This window comes from Orycteropus afer, unplaced genomic scaffold (assembly GCF_000298275.1).
Source record: "Orycteropus afer afer isolate SDZICR_OR568_19922 unplaced genomic scaffold, OryAfe1.0 scaffold00031, whole genome shotgun sequence".
Classification (NCBI taxonomy): domain Eukaryota; kingdom Metazoa; phylum Chordata; class Mammalia; order Tubulidentata; family Orycteropodidae; genus Orycteropus; species Orycteropus afer.
The window spans coordinates 14,754,299-14,770,911 of NW_006921618.1; the positions used below are offsets into that span (position 1 = coordinate 14,754,299).

At 51.2% G+C, this 16,613-nt stretch overlaps 1 protein-coding gene across 1 annotated transcript; it reads right to left on the minus strand.

Annotated features, from left to right (window-relative positions):
- Positions 1–8,222: 8,222 nt before the first annotated feature.
- CD164L2 (CD164 molecule like 2) lies at positions 8,223–11,419 on the minus strand. Its single transcript, XM_007935797.1, has 5 exons — positions 11,332–11,419; positions 10,670–10,837; positions 10,493–10,564; positions 9,918–9,962; positions 8,223–8,371 (listed from the first exon to the last, which is right to left on the minus strand). Exons 1-5 carry the CDS (start codon positions 11,417–11,419, stop codon positions 8,223–8,225), a joined length of 522 nt encoding a protein of 173 aa, XP_007933988.1.
- Between the last annotated feature and the right edge of the window lie 5,194 nt (positions 11,420–16,613).

The window sequence follows — 16,613 nt, forward strand, 5'->3', positions numbered from 1 at the left end:
GAACAGTGAACAGTGGGTGTCCTCCAGGACCAGGTGTGCAGACAGACTGGAAAGGGAGAAGCCTGCTCCGTGGGCTGCCAGCAGACCCTCAGCCCTGGTGTGGAATTTGGCATCTGAGCCACCACTTTTGCCCTCTTGCCAGGGGGGCTCCTTTCCCCAGAAACCAACCTACTGTGGAGACCTGCTGACCTCTTACTTCCACCCAGAACCCATGATGGGACTTGAGAAGCCATTCCTCACTGTAAAAATGGTGTGGTGTGAGGATGTCTGACCTCCTCTAACTTTACAAGGTGGAAGGAGAATCAAGATCAACAACCCGAGGCTGATTCCTATGAGGTGGAGCTGAACCATATGTCCTCCTCTCTTCCACCTTTTTTTTTTTAATTCTAACACCAAAGTCCTTCCCACAGCACTCTCTACTTCATGACTGTTGTTGTTGTGTTGTTAAGTGCTGTCAGGTCGTTTCCGACTCATAGCGACCCCATGCACAGCAGAACGAAACCCACTTCATGACTAGGTTCGATAATTCATTGCAATGGTCACCAGTTCTTAAAGACAATACTCATGATCATGGGGTTTATTAAGGTAATAACAGTTAACAATTCAGGATCAGGAATGACTCAGGATACAGTTCTTCAATCAGGACAGCTGCTTCTCAGCCACGCCCACAGGAATGCCTCTCTCTGGTCCTCATCCTCTCTGCCTGACCTCTGCCCTGGTCGGGTAAGTTCTGTAACTCCACCAGTAAGTGCTCAGAGGCACCCCACTCTGCAAGAAAGCTTTGGCCTAAAGGCACTCAGCACACCCACTGGAGCTGCTACTCTCCATGGGCTGGGAAGAGCTCTGCACCTGCTGCCAGTCTGGTTCTGCTGCCTCTGTTTCTCTGCCACTGCTTCTCATCATCTCTTGCTGTCTCCTGTTACAGCTCTGTCTCTTGGGTCTAGGAGGTTCTCAATGCAGGGACCTCAGGTCCAAAACAGATGCTCCACTCTTAGCCATTCTTTCTTGGTGATATTAAGGTCAATCCTTTACTCTAGGATTGGCTCTTTTAAGATTAGGAAGATGGGAAAACTGACCAATCCCATCCTTAGGGTTCTATACATCTTATTGGCAGGATCCCACCCCAACAGCAGTCCCATGCACCTTATTTGCATTATTAGAAGCTGTTCAATCCCCTTGGTGGGCCCTAGACACCTTATCTGGTGGGCCACAAACACCTTATTTGCATAGACCCAGTCATTGTGTGGGTATTACAAGACCATAGTGAGAAAGGCCATATAAAGTGATCCATCTTACCATACCCACTGCAAACATTTCTCTACCCACCTGAAGGAGAACTCAGAAACCTCAGCCCTTCCCAGCTCTAAATACTTGAAACATCTCTAGCCTTGAATTAGTGATTGAGGCAGCAACATATTGTAAACTTCAGTACACCCTGAAGTCAGGAACTGGGGACTTGGAGAAGTTGAGTAACTTGTCCAAGATTGCTCAGCTACATGACAGAGAAAGACTGAAACTTAGGACTACCTGTGACTATAGATTGTTGTTGTTGTTGTTATGTGCCGTCGAGTCGGCCCCGACTCATAGCGACCCCTCCTTGGGTTTCCGAGGCAGTATCACTACGGAAGTAGGATTGCCCAACCTTCCTTCCGAGGAGTGGCTGGTGGGTTTGAACCGCCAGCCGTCTGGTTAGCAGGCAAGTGTCTTAGCGTGACTATAGATAGCAGACTCCAAACCATTTATTTGGAGGAGCCCTGGTGGTGCAGTGGGTAAAGCATTCAGCTGCTAACCAAAGGGTCATCAGTTTGAACTCACCAGCTGCTCCACAGGAGAAAGATGAGGCAGTGTGCTTCCATAAAGATTTACAGCCTTGGAAACCCTATGAGGCAGTTTTACTCTGTCCTAAAGGGTTACTATGACTCAGAATCAATTCAATGGCAGTGGGTTTGATTTTATTATTATTATTTGTAACCATGTGTTTTTCTGTCACTTACTTAGAATGTGGCTTTGAACAAACTAACTGTTCAATAAGTGTTAGTTCACTGGCTACTGTTTCACTGTCCTGTTGCCCCATAGAAGAGAAATGGTTTGACCCTAGGTTCAAGCTAGGCCCCAGTGAAACAGGCAAGAAGAGGCAGAAAATGAGAACTTGGCTTACAACAGAGGCTAGGATTGGGGAACAGACATCTTAGAAGGGCCAGGCACCTAGGCAACAGAGAGGGTGAGAAAGCTGTGCAATTCCTACACAAAGCCATCCACTTGCAGGACCTAGAGGACTCAGGGGAATTGTCAGTAAATGCTTGAATCTCCTCCATGCTGTCCACTGAGAGCCCTTCTGGCCTTGACTTGGCATACCTCTAGAGACAGGAGCCTCACTTCCTTATGAAGCAGTCCCTTCCACCTTTGTGACTGGAAGGAAGGCCTTCTTTGAATGGAGCTGAAACCTATATCCTTGCTCTGCCCTCTTAGATTTTTTTTTCCCAGTAACTAGAAGAGTCTTGCAAGCCAGGAAGGGGTTAGAATGACTTTATTTTAAATGTGGGCAGAGATCAGAGGCAGTTGGCAAGGGGGAGAAGTGGCTGAGGGTCCGGAAGCTGTGCAGGAAAGATAAGGGTTTGAGCTGCCAGGGTGCCCTAGTGAAGCATTGTCCGAACTCTGCAATAGGGGTGACCCATGCCACAGCCCGAGCCCCAGTCAATGCCATATGTGTGGGCTGTGGCCTCAGACACCACATACTGTCCATTAAGATTGAATTTATAGCATGATCCATACCACCAGGCACCATGGACAACTGCCACACAATTGCCCCTGCTGATATTGTGGGAGCTCTGGTAGCATAGTGCCTAAGGCACTTGACTGCTAACCAGAAGGCTGGTGGTTCGAACCCACCAGCCACTCCTCGAAAGGAAGACTGGGCAATCTACTTCCGTAGAGATACTGCCTTGGAAACCCAAGGAGAGGTCGCTATGAGTGGAATGGACTCATCGGCAGTGAGTTGGCTTTTTTTTTTTTTTTTGGTGTCATGGTCAGTGCTTGTTGTTGTTGTTGTTGTTGTTTGCTGTCAAGTCGGCCCCGACTCATAGCGACCCCTCCTTGGGTTTCCGAGGCAGTATCACTACGGAAGGAGGATTGCCCAACCTTCCTTCCGAGGAGTGGCTGGTGGGTTTGGGTTTGAACCGCCAGCCGTCTGGTTAGCAGGCAAGTGCCTTAGGCACTATGCTACCAGAGCTCCTATGGTCAGTGCTATAGGTGGTAAAGTGCTTCTCACTGTGGAAGCTCAGGGAGTCTTCTGGCAGGGAAGGGACAGTATTATCTCACAGGAGCTCAAAGCAACTATGAGGTGGAGGTTTTCAGGCCCTGTGAGAAAGCAGCAGTGCCAAGGGGCCAGGTTGCTTGCCCAAGGTCACCCACTAGTCACAGGGACACTGGGACTCAAACTCAGGACTGTTTGGCTCCAAAACCACCAGCTTTTCCCTCTGCCTTGTCCTTGCCCAGAATCCCCAGTTTCCCTTTAGTTCCTTGGTTCCCTCCCAGCGCTCAGCAGCAGCCTGAACAACTCTGCCACATGAAGAGCTGGGAGGAGACTCTTGAGTCCCTCGGCAGGAAAGGGGGCTCCCTGAGGCACTTCACCATAACCACTTCCCTCTTTGAAATCTCTCCCCAACAGTCGCTGTTTCTCTGAAAAAATTTCCATGGTTCCTCTTCTGAAACAGAGCCTCAGATGGCACACTGCCTCCTCCTTGCCTCCATGCCCATTTTCTAGGGGAGGAAGTCGAGGGTCTGATGGGGAGGGGACTTGTCCAAGGTCACATAGTCAAGTGGCAGAACTGGGTTCAAAATCAGGTCTCTTTTACCTTCAGAGCCTGAATTCTCCACTTGGGTCTTCAGGCAGGTGGTTCTCCAAACAGCAGGAGCAGCAAGAAGGGTGGGTGGGATCCACAATCAGTCTGTTTTGCTGGTGCCACAAGAGGGAAGATGCCAACTTAAATGAAGGCCAGACTGGTAGGGGGATGTGGAGCCAGACTTTTCCCAGTGTCCCCCAATTACACCCCACCCAGGCTGGAACCAGCAGGAAGTAGGAGCATTCCCTCCCTCAGCCCCAGAGAGAATGGGCACTCTCCCTGCCCTGTTCACACAGGACAGAGTTCAACTCCTGATCCTGGCCTTCAGGGCTCTCCAACCTCCTCTCCAGGACTCTGAATTCACACAGAGTTTTTCTGCCTTTGAACCTTGGCTCATGCTATTCCTTCCACCTGGAAGTCTCTTTTTCTTCTCTACCTGTGAAATCCCACCTGTTCATGAAGACCTCCAGCCCTGATGCCATCTGCACTAGCAATCCTTCCCTGATCCTTGTCAACAGTATCGATAATGAACACAGCCACCACTTATTGGACACCCAGGGCACCCCAGATGACACACTGGTTGCTATTGGTCATCATCTCCGATCTTTACACAGCCTGCTCATAGTCATTATGACTGGATCTGGATTATAGGTCTGGTACAAAGCAGGCCTGCAATAAATATTTGTTAAATGAATGTATGTTGTTGTGGGTAGGTGCCATTGAGTTGGCTCCAACTCATAGCAGCCCTATGCACAACAGAAGAAAACACTGCCCCGTCTTGTGCCAGCCTCACAATCCTTGCTATATTCAAGCCCATCATTGCAGCCACTGTGTCAATCCATCTCGTCGAGGGTCTTTCCCTTTTTCTCTGACCCTCCACTTTACTAAGCATGATATCTTTCTCCAGGGAAAGGGTCCCTTCTGACAACATGACCAAAGTAGGTGAGACGAAGTCTGGCCATTTTTGCTTCCAAGGAGCATTCCGGCTTCACTTCTTCCGGGACAGATTTGTTCCTTCCTCTGGAAATCCATGGTATTTTCAGTGTTCTTCTCAGACACCATGATTCAAAGGCGTCAACTCTTCTTCAGTCTTTCTTACTCATTGTCCAGCTTTCACATGCATATGAGGTGACGGAAAAGACCATGGCTTGGGTTAGGCCAATTATTATGAATGAATAGAGAAAGGGAAACCAAGGCTGATATGGACATAACTTGTATTCTCTGTGACAATTTTTATGCCCAGAGCCACAGATATTTACCCAAGCCCCATGCTCCCCACCAGAGCTAAAGTATCCTTAAGAAAGTGACTTAATACCCAACTTGAGTCCCTCGAGGAGTCCCTTACAGGGCTTAAGAAACAGCTGTTAATATAGGTCACCCATGTGGGCAGCCCATGCAAGGGGAGCCCGGGAGGCTGGGAGGCCAAAGAGGAGGCAGGTGTCAAGGTCTGGATGTGAGGGATGAGGCCTGAGCTGAAGGGGTGGGTGGTCACAGGGGAGGGGAGGGAGGGCTCCTTTATATATTTAGCAAACCCTCCCTGAGGGCCTCCTCTGTGTCAGGCCCATTACTGGTAGGGAGGGGAAGGAGCTGAGGTGCAGGGGGTGCCAATGGAGGTGGAGGAGGAGTCTGCCCGGTGTGATGAATATATGGGATGGATGCCCTGAGACCCTGCAATTCCAGTTCTAGGAATCTGTCCTCCCAAAACACTTCCGCAGCTGTGCCCACACTGAGTAGCCTGTTCACCAGGGTGGTTCATAACCATCAGCGGGCCCCAGCTGGCATCACTAGGATCCAGGCAAGTAAATTATGACCTCTGGGCAGTCATAGAGCAAACATGCAGAACAACATGTAGAATATGATCCTATTTTCTATTTCAAAACAGCTAAATGGATATATGTTGTTGGGTGCCACTGAGCCAATTTTGATCCACCGTGTCCTCATGTCACAGAGCAGAATTGCCCCATAGGGTTTTCTTAGCTGTAATTTATATAGATTTCCAGGTCTTCTTCCAGTGGAGCCACTAGTTGGGTTTGAACTGCCCAACTTTTGGTTAGCAGCTGAGCACGTAACCATGACCACCACCAGGGCTCCATGAATATGCTATATATTTTGTAAATCCACAGAGAAAGGTCTGACACACACTGTTAAACCACTTGCCATCGATTCTGACTCATGGCAACCCACACATATCAGAGTAGAACTATGCTCCGTGGGATTTTCAATGGCCGATTTTTCAAAAGCAGATTATCAGCCCTTTCTTCTTATGAGGTGCCTCTAGGTGGACTCAAACCTCTGACCTTTTGGTCAGCAGCCAAATGCGTTCACTATGTGCACCATCCAGGGACTTCCACACATACTGTTTACTGCAGTTATTTCTGGGGAGTGGGACCAGGGAGGAATGATTCTCATTCTTTATATAAACCTCTATATCACTCTTTATAGAAACATTTTGTTTCCTTATAGGCATTTACTACTTTTTGAAAGCATGCAATAAAGAAGAGGGTAAGGAAAAAAAATTGCTGGAGGGAGAAGCCAGGGGAAGGTGATTGGCAGGAGGAGGTACGTGTGCAAAGGCTTGGAGAAGAGAGAAAGTCAAGCTGGGTAACAAGAAGTGAATCCAAGTAGACGCAGGAGAGCTCCAAGGGGCGGCTGACGTCTGAGAGGATGAGGCAGCTTTGGTGGGCTCAGTGTGGGAGGAGAGGCAGGAGTGAGGAGCTGGACGGCTGTGTTCAGCACCCTGTGTGACGGTGTGATTGTGGGGCCAGAGATTAGCGGAGCTACCTGTGAACCCCAGGGTACTTCAGAGCCCTTCCAGCTGCAGCCAAAGACCCCACTGAAGGGAGGCTGGGATGCAGGAAGGAGGAGGTGCAGAAGGCTCACCCAGAAGGTCCACAGCTGTAAGAGTGGACAGGGTGCCCTAGAATGAAGTGAACTCTCTCCACATCCCACTAGATGGAGACTGTTGTCATTCCCACTTTACAGATGAAAAAACTGAGGCCCAGAGCTGTTAAATAACTTGCTCGAGTTCACACAGAGCAGTCGGCTCCACAGGCTGAACTCACAACCATTACTCTCTGCTGCCTTCCAGCTTCCTAGGAGAAAGGTGTCAGACCCATAGCCACAGGCCTGCCTCCCAGCGAGTGCCCGATCAGTGCTCCCACCGTTAGAGGAGAAGACTTCTGAGCCCAGGGATGGCCAGAGCGTCTCTACCTCCAAACTCGGAGGTCAAAACTTAACTTTAGGGAGCTGAGAGAGCCTGGAGAAGCTTCCGAAGGGGAGTTCTGATGTTCTGCTCAGCTTGGAGTCAGAAAAATCTGGATTCAAACCCCAGCCTGCTGTAAGTGGCTGTGTGACCTTGAGCAAGCGTACTTACCTTGCCAAGTGTGTCCTCAACTGTAAAGGGCTAGGGGGTGGACAGTATAACAGTTAACAGATGAAGATATTTTAAAAGGCAACAGCAACAGTCCTAGGTAGGGTTCCTGTTAAGAAGAGGACAGTGGCCATACCACCACCTCCATTCCAACCCACATGCCGCCCAGGACACAGATATAAACAGTGCTGGAAGGAGTTCTTTATTTGGGGCCAGTGCCCAGGGCAGATCGCTGGGAAGAAGCAGGCACAGAAGCCAGGTGCCAGGCCAGGGGCCTTCCGCAGGTAATGGATGATGACACAGGAGGTGGGTGGGGATGCTCTCCGCTGGCCCAGGACAGAAGGGGATGTCTGAACCCTGTTTCAGGGTTTCAGAGGCCAGTAATTGATGGCCAAGTTTTTCCCACCCCCAGTGCTCACGAGGCACCAAGAAGGCAACCTCTGTGTCCTTCTTCCCTTCCATGTGGAGTTCAGGCCCAGAGAGGGTCAGATTCTGTGGGGACCAGACAGAGAGGGTGCTCAGGGAGGTGGCCCTGCCTCAGCTGGGCCAAGGACTCCTACCCCCAGAGAGCAGGCAGTGGCTGAAAGAACAGACACTTTAATGTGGGCGGCAGCGAACCACCCCACAGCATACACGGCACACAGGGGCTCAAGCATGGCTCCTCTTCTCGGAGAAAATCAAATTGCACACATGGCCCCAGCTCGGCCTATGGTCACAGGACTGCAGGGCCGAAGGCTCACCTGGGCATCCCCTACTGGTTCTCCTCCCTGTGGCAGCACGAGGAGGCAAAGACACAGGTGGGCTCAGCTGGGGTCTCAGACACTTGGCCCAGGCTGAACCAAGAGTCCTGGTCCCAGCCCACATCTGGCAGAGGGAGCCCCACAGCTGAAGAGGTGTGGCTCATGGTGGGGACAGAAGTTATTATTCTTGTTGCTACCTCATGGGGAAAAGAGTTCCCTGGGTACTGAGGAGAATTAGGGACAAAAGGACTCCAGCAGCTGGTCAGTTACTCACAGTGTCTGGTAGGTGCTGTCCTTGGCCTTGAGGAAGCGCAACACAAAGAAGGCCACTGCCTGCAGGCTCAGCACCAGCACGACACCCCCAATGAAGCTGGCTCCATCAAAGCCAGGGCTAGGGCCTTCAGGGACCAGGGGGCTTCCTGCAGGGGAAGGGCAGGGTCAAGGTCACAGCAAGCTACCATGCACCAGGATCCCAGCCCTGATCCCATAACCAAAGCAGGCACTTCAAGGCCCATCCTCACAATGGGGGCTCTGAACACAAGGCTCAGTAGGTCAACCCAGATCGTGCCGTGGGCATTTGGGAAGTGCCTGGTGGGAGGCAGGATGGGCTGGCTCTGCCTGGCCTGGCTCTGCTTATGAGTTGCTCTGTGGCCTTATGCCTCCCACACCCTCTCTGGGCTTCCTGTTCACACAAGCCCAATGGGGAGCTGGACTCCCCCCCAGCCTGCCTGTCCCAAACTGGCCTACAGGGTGAGGATGGACCCACCAACCTAGAGTCCTTTCAGCCTCGGGTCATGGGGTTCAGAGCCCAGACAAAGATGACATGAACTCTTAACCCTGCAGATCCCAGAGTCACCCAATGTCAGGGGCCCTTACAGGGGGAAGAAAGAGGAAGAAGAAAGGCCCTGACTGGGCAAGGCCAACACCTGTGAGCAGGTAAATGGAGGCTAGCTAGTGGATGTCAGAGGGAGAAACTAGGCTCCGAGGGTCAGCATGCCCAAAGTCACCCCCCAGTCAGGACAGAGCTGGATTCCTATGAGGTCCTCTGGCCCTTAGAAGGTACAGTCAGGGCTCACGATTGCCAGGCTGTGCCTGGGTGGCTCCCAGCTGTGCCACTTTACCCATCAACTTCCACCACAGATTCAATTTCAGTCTTTGGGCCCAGTGCCCAGGGCAGGGCAGGGCTAGCGGGTGGGAGAGTACCCTGGGACAGTGGACAGGGGCCCAGCTGGCCCCTCAAGCTGGGTCCACCTCTCAGCAGGGAGGGGTCTGAGAATATGAAGGGCACAGGGTGGCCCCTGCTGCAGCTCAGGGAGCCCCAGAGAAGGGCACTGAAGGATGAGGAGGAAAAGATGCAGAAATCAGCCACACAAGGCTGATCTGGGGCTTGAGCTGGAGAGAGCACAGCCATCAATAATTCAACCTCAAGATCGTGTTTCTGGCTTTAATTAACCACGGGCCTCTTCAGCCACCCCTGCCCAGCTCGGTGACCTCCAGGCCCTGAGGGGCAGTGGGAACCAAGAGGCGGGGTTCTTGCTTCTGCTGTGCTTGGAACCTGCTTTGTGACCCCGTCTGGGCCTGGAGGTTGCATTAAGTGGCCAATGAGGACCACTTCTTACTGGCAACCTGAGCTACACAGCCTCAGCACCAAGGACAGGTCTCAAGAGCATCCACCTTGAGTTCCCAGAACTGGTGGTGGTGGGAGAAGGGGGGAACCATTGTTTCTTGATCAGTTTCTATGTGTCAGACACTGAACCAGTCAAGATATACCCATAATCTCAAAAATTTCACAGAAACTATGCAAAGTAGGTATTATCCAGCCCATTGCTTACTTAAGTCTGGAAACAGGCTCAAAGGGAGAGTCACAGGCTTGAGGTCACAGACCACAACAATGGCTGAACCCAGGCCTGTCTTTCCCTGCATCTTTGGTCCTTCTATCACCCCATCCCTCCAGAAGGTACCTACCTGTTGTGATTGTCTTCGGTTGATAGGTGGGGTGATGGTGGGCAGCTGAGGAAACAGAGAATCCATAATAAATAGCCCTCCCGTCCCCTGATTGCCAGAGAAACTCCAGTCCAGGGCAACAGCCTGACTTCTGCTCAGATCAGCACCCTCTCCCAAGATTCAGGTAAACCTGAAATACTTTCATGCCTTAGTTTATATAGTTCCTTCTGACAGATTGCCTTCTCTCCATCTCTACCTTCAAGGCTCATCTCTAATGTCACTTCCTCCAGGAAGCCCTCCAGTCTCTTTTAAACTTCCAAAACTTTAAGTAAAAAGGAGAACTATGCACATATACACACTTGTCTTAGATACCGCCCTTTCCCCAAACTCTACCCATTTACAGATGAGGAAACAGTGCAGAGGAGAGGGGACTATCCAGTGAGTTGAAGGCAGAATTAAGGCTGGATCCAGGTGTTACAAGGACATGGGTCACTCTCCAAGAGAGGCTGGCTCTTTTCTGGAGGGCAAGCTCTGGCTGGGGGACACTTCCGCTCCTCTCCCTCCAACTTGGGTTAGGCCAGGGGGAGCACCCTTACCTGGACACACCTCTGAGTGGTTGTAGACAGAGCAGCCTTCCTTGACCACTTCAGCTTGGGCCACACAGTGTCCTGGTAGGAGAAGGTGCAGGGAAGAGGTTTGGGAAGAGGGGCTAAGGCCCTGGGGTTCAGAGCTGAGGGCATTAAACGTGGAGTGGGCCCACCTCCATCCTGTACCTGGCTCCTCGGGGTGGCATTTCTCCCACACGCAGCCTGAGACGTTGTGTGCTCTGTCCCCCTCCACACAACGCTCACAGAGCTCCAGCTCTCTGCAGCCCCTTTGGACAGCTGGCCAGATGTTCAGGTGGAGCAGGGCACCCCGCCCAAAGCCTAGTGCTCCTTTACCTGGGGCAGGGGCAGGGGCAAGGGGACAGGGACAAGGGAACAAGTCCTGGAACTGAAGCTGCAGGGGCTTCCATCCCTGTGCACACACCTCAGTTCCCACATACAAAAACGCAGCACCCCCAAGCCCCTCTACACACTTGGAGGTGCCACAAACACATGGTTATACAGAACAAGAACCTTTCCCACATTCACCCAGAGCCCCTCCCTTCGCACATACCTGGGATTCCCAGATACATTTGGAGCCACCTCCCCAGATGCAACTGGGGCACCTTCCCTGCCATACCTCTAAAGCGCCCTAATCCTCCACACTCCAGAGCCTTTATATAACACAGGGTTCCACACACAGCTGAAGGCCCCTTCTTCTACCCACCCCTGGAGCCCTGACACGTCTGGAAAGGCTCCTCCCCACCTCCGAAGCCCAGGCCCCTCCTGGGTAAGAGGCTTTTTCCACCTCCCCCTGCCCAGATGCCTAATCAGACCCGGCCCCGAGTTACCAGCCACAGAGAGCTGAGTGCACAGCAGGAGGCAGCAGCAGCAGCTACAGAGCACAGCCTGCAAGGCACGGGGTCCTGGTGCCGCCATGGGCGCGGGGTCGGGGGCTGGGGCTTCGCTGATTGCTGGTGCAGCCCGCCCCTTCACAACTCAGCTCTGCTGAGCGTGTGAGGCGTGAGACCCGGGCAACAAGGGCAGGGCCAGACGGGGGCGGAGTCACTAAGGGGGCGTGACCAGTAGGGGGCGTGACCAATGGGCGCGGCCAGACGGGGCTGAGCTCACTGGTCCCGGCGGTGCCAGGAGAAGGAGCTACCAAATAGGGGCGTGGCTAGTGACTAGATCAGGTGGGTCTGGGTTCGGTGGTCTGGGGCAGGGGTTGGAAGAAGGGGCGGAGGCGAGAACTAGACTTGGGGACTGGATCCCCGCAAGGGGCAGCTTCACGCTAATTCTGCTGAGTAGCAACTATTATTCCTTTCTCACAGGTGAGGAAACAGGCTCTGACAAGGTGAGTGACGAGTCGAGTTTACAGAGCAAGTTAGTAGCAAAACCTGGATTTGAAGTGAGGTTCAAACATGACTGTCTCAGTGCAGGCCGGCCTTCTAGGTTGCACCCTCCAGCCAAGCCTCAGGACTGCTGGGACAGGCCTCAGTTGAGCCCTTGCCTCTGGGTGAGCTGCTCAGCCTCAGCTCCCTCTCAGTCTTGCTTCTCACCCTTGCACTCTCCTCCCTTCTGCCCCACACCCCTCCCTCTGTCCTGTGCCCACCACACTCTCTGGTCAAGTCACACTATCACTAGCTCAACTGGGCCTTTCTGCAGCCTCCCCAGGGCCACCATGACTGATGCCCCTTCGAGTTCTCCTGTAGTCATTTTTCATGGTCCTTAGAATGTGCTGCCTCCTTGTCCTCTCCTTTCTTTCCTTTTTTTTTTTTTTTTAAATATTGTGATTGGGTGAAAGTTTATAGAGCAAATTCATTTTCCTTACAGCAGTTCACACACATTTTATCTCATGACATTGGCTGCAATTTCCCACAAGGTAACAGCTCTCTTCCCACTTCCTCCCTGTAGTTACCTCTTCCCTGAATCCTTCCCTCCCATGCACTCTTGCCCCCCCCCCAGCTGTCTCACTGTGCAAACACTGCCCTTCTGTTCTCCCATGACTGATTGCTCCAAGGAGTGTATCTATCTACCTGATGTAAATGTTCACCCCATATACCTATCTATTGTTTGCCTGGAAGCCACGGGAGTGAGTTCAATTCCAGGCCTGAAAGGTGGCTAGGGGCCATAGTCTCAGGGGTTCCACCAGCCTCTATCAAACCAGTAAACCTGGTCATTTTCTCGTGGTTTTGAGTTTTGTTCCACACTGTTCTCCCACTCTATCCAGGATCTCCTGCACTGATCCCTTTCTCTTCCTCTCCGTTCTCCCCGTCTCTCCTCTGCCTCCTTTCCTGTCCTCCTTCTCCCCCCTCTTTTCTCTCCCCCCCTCCTCCTCCCCCCCTTTTCATTGCTGGTGCTCCAGTGCAATCCTGAGTCTTATTCTACATTCTCCTGGACCATATTGGTCATTTCTCTTATCATCAGTTTCCATTTGAAAGCCACATCTCCATCTCCAGCACAGTTAGTTCACCCCATGCCACACCTGTAACTGATAAATAAATAAACCAAACTCACTGCCATCGAGTCAATTCTGACTTACAGAAACCCCCACTGGGTTTCCAAGGCTGTAAATCTTTACAGAAGTAGATTGCTCCAATAAATAGTTGACAGTTACCGACACCTTCCTATGTGACAGATACAGTCTGTTATTTGCTACATTTCATCTGATGTCTGCAAGCACCCTCCCAGCACGGGTTTGTCCTCTCCAGTTTGCAGACTTGAAAACTGATATCACCTGTCTGGGCACACACAGTTATAACGTGGTGTGCCAGGGAGTTCAGCACTGAGGCCAGAGGTCATTCTCTACTCTGCTGGCCCTTCTGTGAGTCCATGTCAAGGATAGAATTGTGTCTCCCCAAAATTTGTGTCAACTTGGCTAGGCCATGATTCTCAGTGGTTTAGAAGTTATGTAATGATGTAATGTGGCAGATAAGAAATGATACCCCATGGTGTGATAAGCCTATCATGTGTAAAAGGATTAGGGTTAAAGGTGGGTTGCAACACCCTTAGTCCCATCACAGCCCTGATCCATGTAAGGGGAGCTTCCCTGGGTGTGGCCTGCAATACCTTCTATCTTACAAAAGATAAAGGAGATAGAAGTGAGCAGAGTGGGGACCTACTACCACCAAGGAAGAGGAGCCAGAAGTGAGGGGTATTCTTTGGACCCAGGGTCTCTGCACTGGGATCCTCCTAGGAACAAGAGACACATGGAGAGAGAGAGAGAGAGCCCCCTAGAGGTGGCACTCTGAACTCCGACTTCCCGACTCATCTTCCCCTAGAGCTGGTACTCTGAATCTGGACTTCTAAACTGTAAGAGAGGAGCTCTGGTAGCGTAGTGCCTAAGGCACTTGACTGCTAACCAGAAGGCTGTTTGTTCAAACCCAGCAGCCACTCCTTGGAAGGAAGGTTGGGCAATCTACTTCTGTAGTGATACTGCCTCGGAAACCCAAGGAGGGGTCGCTATGAGTCAGGTCTTGACGGCACATAACAACAACAACAACAAACTATAAGAGAAGAAATTTCTGTTTGTTAAAGCCACCTATTTGTGGTGTTTCTGTTATAGCAGCACTAGAGAACTAAGACAAGGAGCTCTGGTAGTGTCCCGGTTAAGGCATTTGGCTGCTAACCAAGTCTGGTGGTTAGAACCCACCAGCCACACTGTGTGGAAGAAAGAGGAGGCAGTCTGCTTCCATAAAGATTTACAGCCTTGGAAACCAAATGGGGGTCTCTGTGGGTTGTAATCAACTTGATGGTAGAGTTTTTTTGGAGAGAACTAAGACAGTCCATCTGCTTCCTGGGTACCTCCATGGGGGTGTCCCTCAGACTTCTGAAACTGATCAACCCCTCCCCCCCACAGGGAAGCACCAACAAGCCTCCACCCCATCCCCGTCGCCCAGGTCAGCCGTGGTCCCATTCTCACTCCCTCTGTCTCAGTCCCCAGATTAAAATCTTTCAGCTTCTGCTTCTACATGTTCCTTCACCCTCCCTCTCCTGGCCTCACTGCCTCCTAGCCTCCAGGCCCCTCAGCAAGCCCTCAAAGTACAGGGTTCTCCTGAAACCTTGGATTTGATCATGTCTCTTCCAGTTAACAACTTCTCAACAATGGCTTGGCCTCTTGAACCCTTCAATTTCTGGCACCTTGTTGTTGTTGTTGTTGTTATGTGCCATCGAGTCGGACCCGACTCATAGCAACCCCTCCTTGGGTTTCTGAGGCACTATCACTACAGAAGTAGATTGCCCAACCTTCCTTCTGAGGAGTGGCAGGTGGGTTTGAACCTCCAGCCTCCTGGTTAGCAGTCTTGCTACCCTCTAAAAACTAGAACAGCTCCCCCTCTTTTTCTCTTCCATACCTCTTTGTCTTTATTATAGCTGTCTCTCTGCTGAAGTCCTCTTCCGCTCCTAAACTAATCCTTCAAGGCCACCTCCTGCAGGAAGTCCTCTGTGACTTTCTCAGCAAAGCTGAGGTGCTGTAGCATGTCTGAGCATTTGCCCTACCATGGATCAGGCTCCATCTGCTTCTCCACATCCTAGCCTCACCCCTCACCATCTTTTACTTGGATGACTGCAGTGACTCCTACTAGGGATCCTGCTTCTGACAATCCCCCCCCCACACCCACACACATACATATTTCTGTCCAGTCTGTTCTCTATTCAGCATTCAGAGTGATCCTTTGAAAACTTAAGTCAGATCACACACACACACATGCACACACACACACATTCCAGTTGCTTTTGAGTCCATTCCAACTCATGGTGACCCCATGCATGTCAGAGTGGAATGGTGCACCATCACGTTTCCAATTGCTGACTCACTGGAAGTAGATTGCCAGGCCTTTCTTCCAAGGTGCTTCTGGGTGGATGCAGACCACCATTAGTGCCACCCAGGGGTTCCTCAGATCATCACTCCTCTGCTTAAACCCTCCAGTGGCTCTCATCTCACTTCTCACCATGACTTACAAGCCCCTACATGACCTTCCCCTTGCCCATCTTTCTGAGCTCAACTCCTACTTCTTTCCTCTGCTCATTAGGTTCCAGACGCACTAGCCTCATCTCTATTCCTCAGAGATACCCACCTCAGTCTCTTCTCAGGAGCTTTGCTCTTGCTGTGCCCCTCCTTGAAACTCTTCTCTTCTCTCTTCAAGTGACCAGCTCAACAACCTCTCCTACTGGAAAGAGCTCTTCCACTTATTCTACATCACAACACCTGCTTTTCCCTTCAGAGCAGGTATCCAATATGTAATTAATTATTCATTTGTCCCTCATCTATTGTCTGTGTACCCCGCTAGGCAGTAAGCTCCATGAAGACAGAAGCTATGTTCTTCACTGCTTAATGCCCTGTAGGTGGTAAGGTCTAAGCAGATGTTTATTAAGTAACCATACTGTCCTGTGTTGTGATTGTTGTGTACATGTTTGTCTACCTACCCCACTGGTCTGTAAGAGCCTCAGTGGCTCTTTACTTAATATCATGTGAAGCATCTATTTGTAGATTGTCCATCTCTCCCCATAAGAACGGAAACTCCATAAAGAAGGCAAGTTTGTTCATTGCTGTATCAATTCCTTGGGTCCAGAATCGTGCCTGAAAAATATGAGATGCTCATTAAATATTTATTGAATGTTGAAAATGCAAGAAAATGGTTAGATAAGCTCTCTGTCCCTCACACCCACCCAAGCCAAGGCCCAGAAGAACCATTAATGAATATTGGCTGAATGGGTCTGTGCTAAGAATGTATGCACCAACTCTTGGGGCTTGGACAAGGGGCTTATGGGTGGAGGTGATCTGTCTTGTCACACACTCTCTCTTTCTCTCGCTCTCCCTTCAGAGCCTGTTGTTGTTGTTATGCGTCGAGGAGTGGCTGGTGGGTTTGCACCACCAGCTGTCTGGTTAGCAGGCAAGTGTCTTAGCCACTATGCTACCAGAGCTCCTTCAGAGCCTAGGTGCAAGGAATGCCCCAGATTACTGAAAGAGTTAAGGAAAGAAGGTTCACCTGGAAGTGAGTACTCACAGCCATCTGGTGGCCACTTTGGGAACTGCTGGTATTGTCAGCCACTGTCCAACTTCACCCCCCAATCCGTTCAATGAGAGGGTGACATCTGGGCTACGATGGAAGGTATACTGGGCGTGGTTACAGAC

Coding starts and splice junctions, on each gene's coding strand:
- CD164L2 (XM_007935797.1), bottom strand. CDS start 11,419: ATGGCGGCACCAGGACCCCGTGCCTTGCAGGCTGTGCTCTGTAGCTGC. Junction 10,565..10,669: donor ATGCCACCCCGAGGAGCCAG/GTACAGGATGGA, acceptor TTCTCCTACCAG/GACACTGTGTGGCCCAAGCT. Junction 8,372..9,917: donor ACCGAAGACAATCACAACAG/GTAGGTACCTTC, acceptor CTTCCCCTGCAG/GAAGCCCCCTGGTCCCTGAA.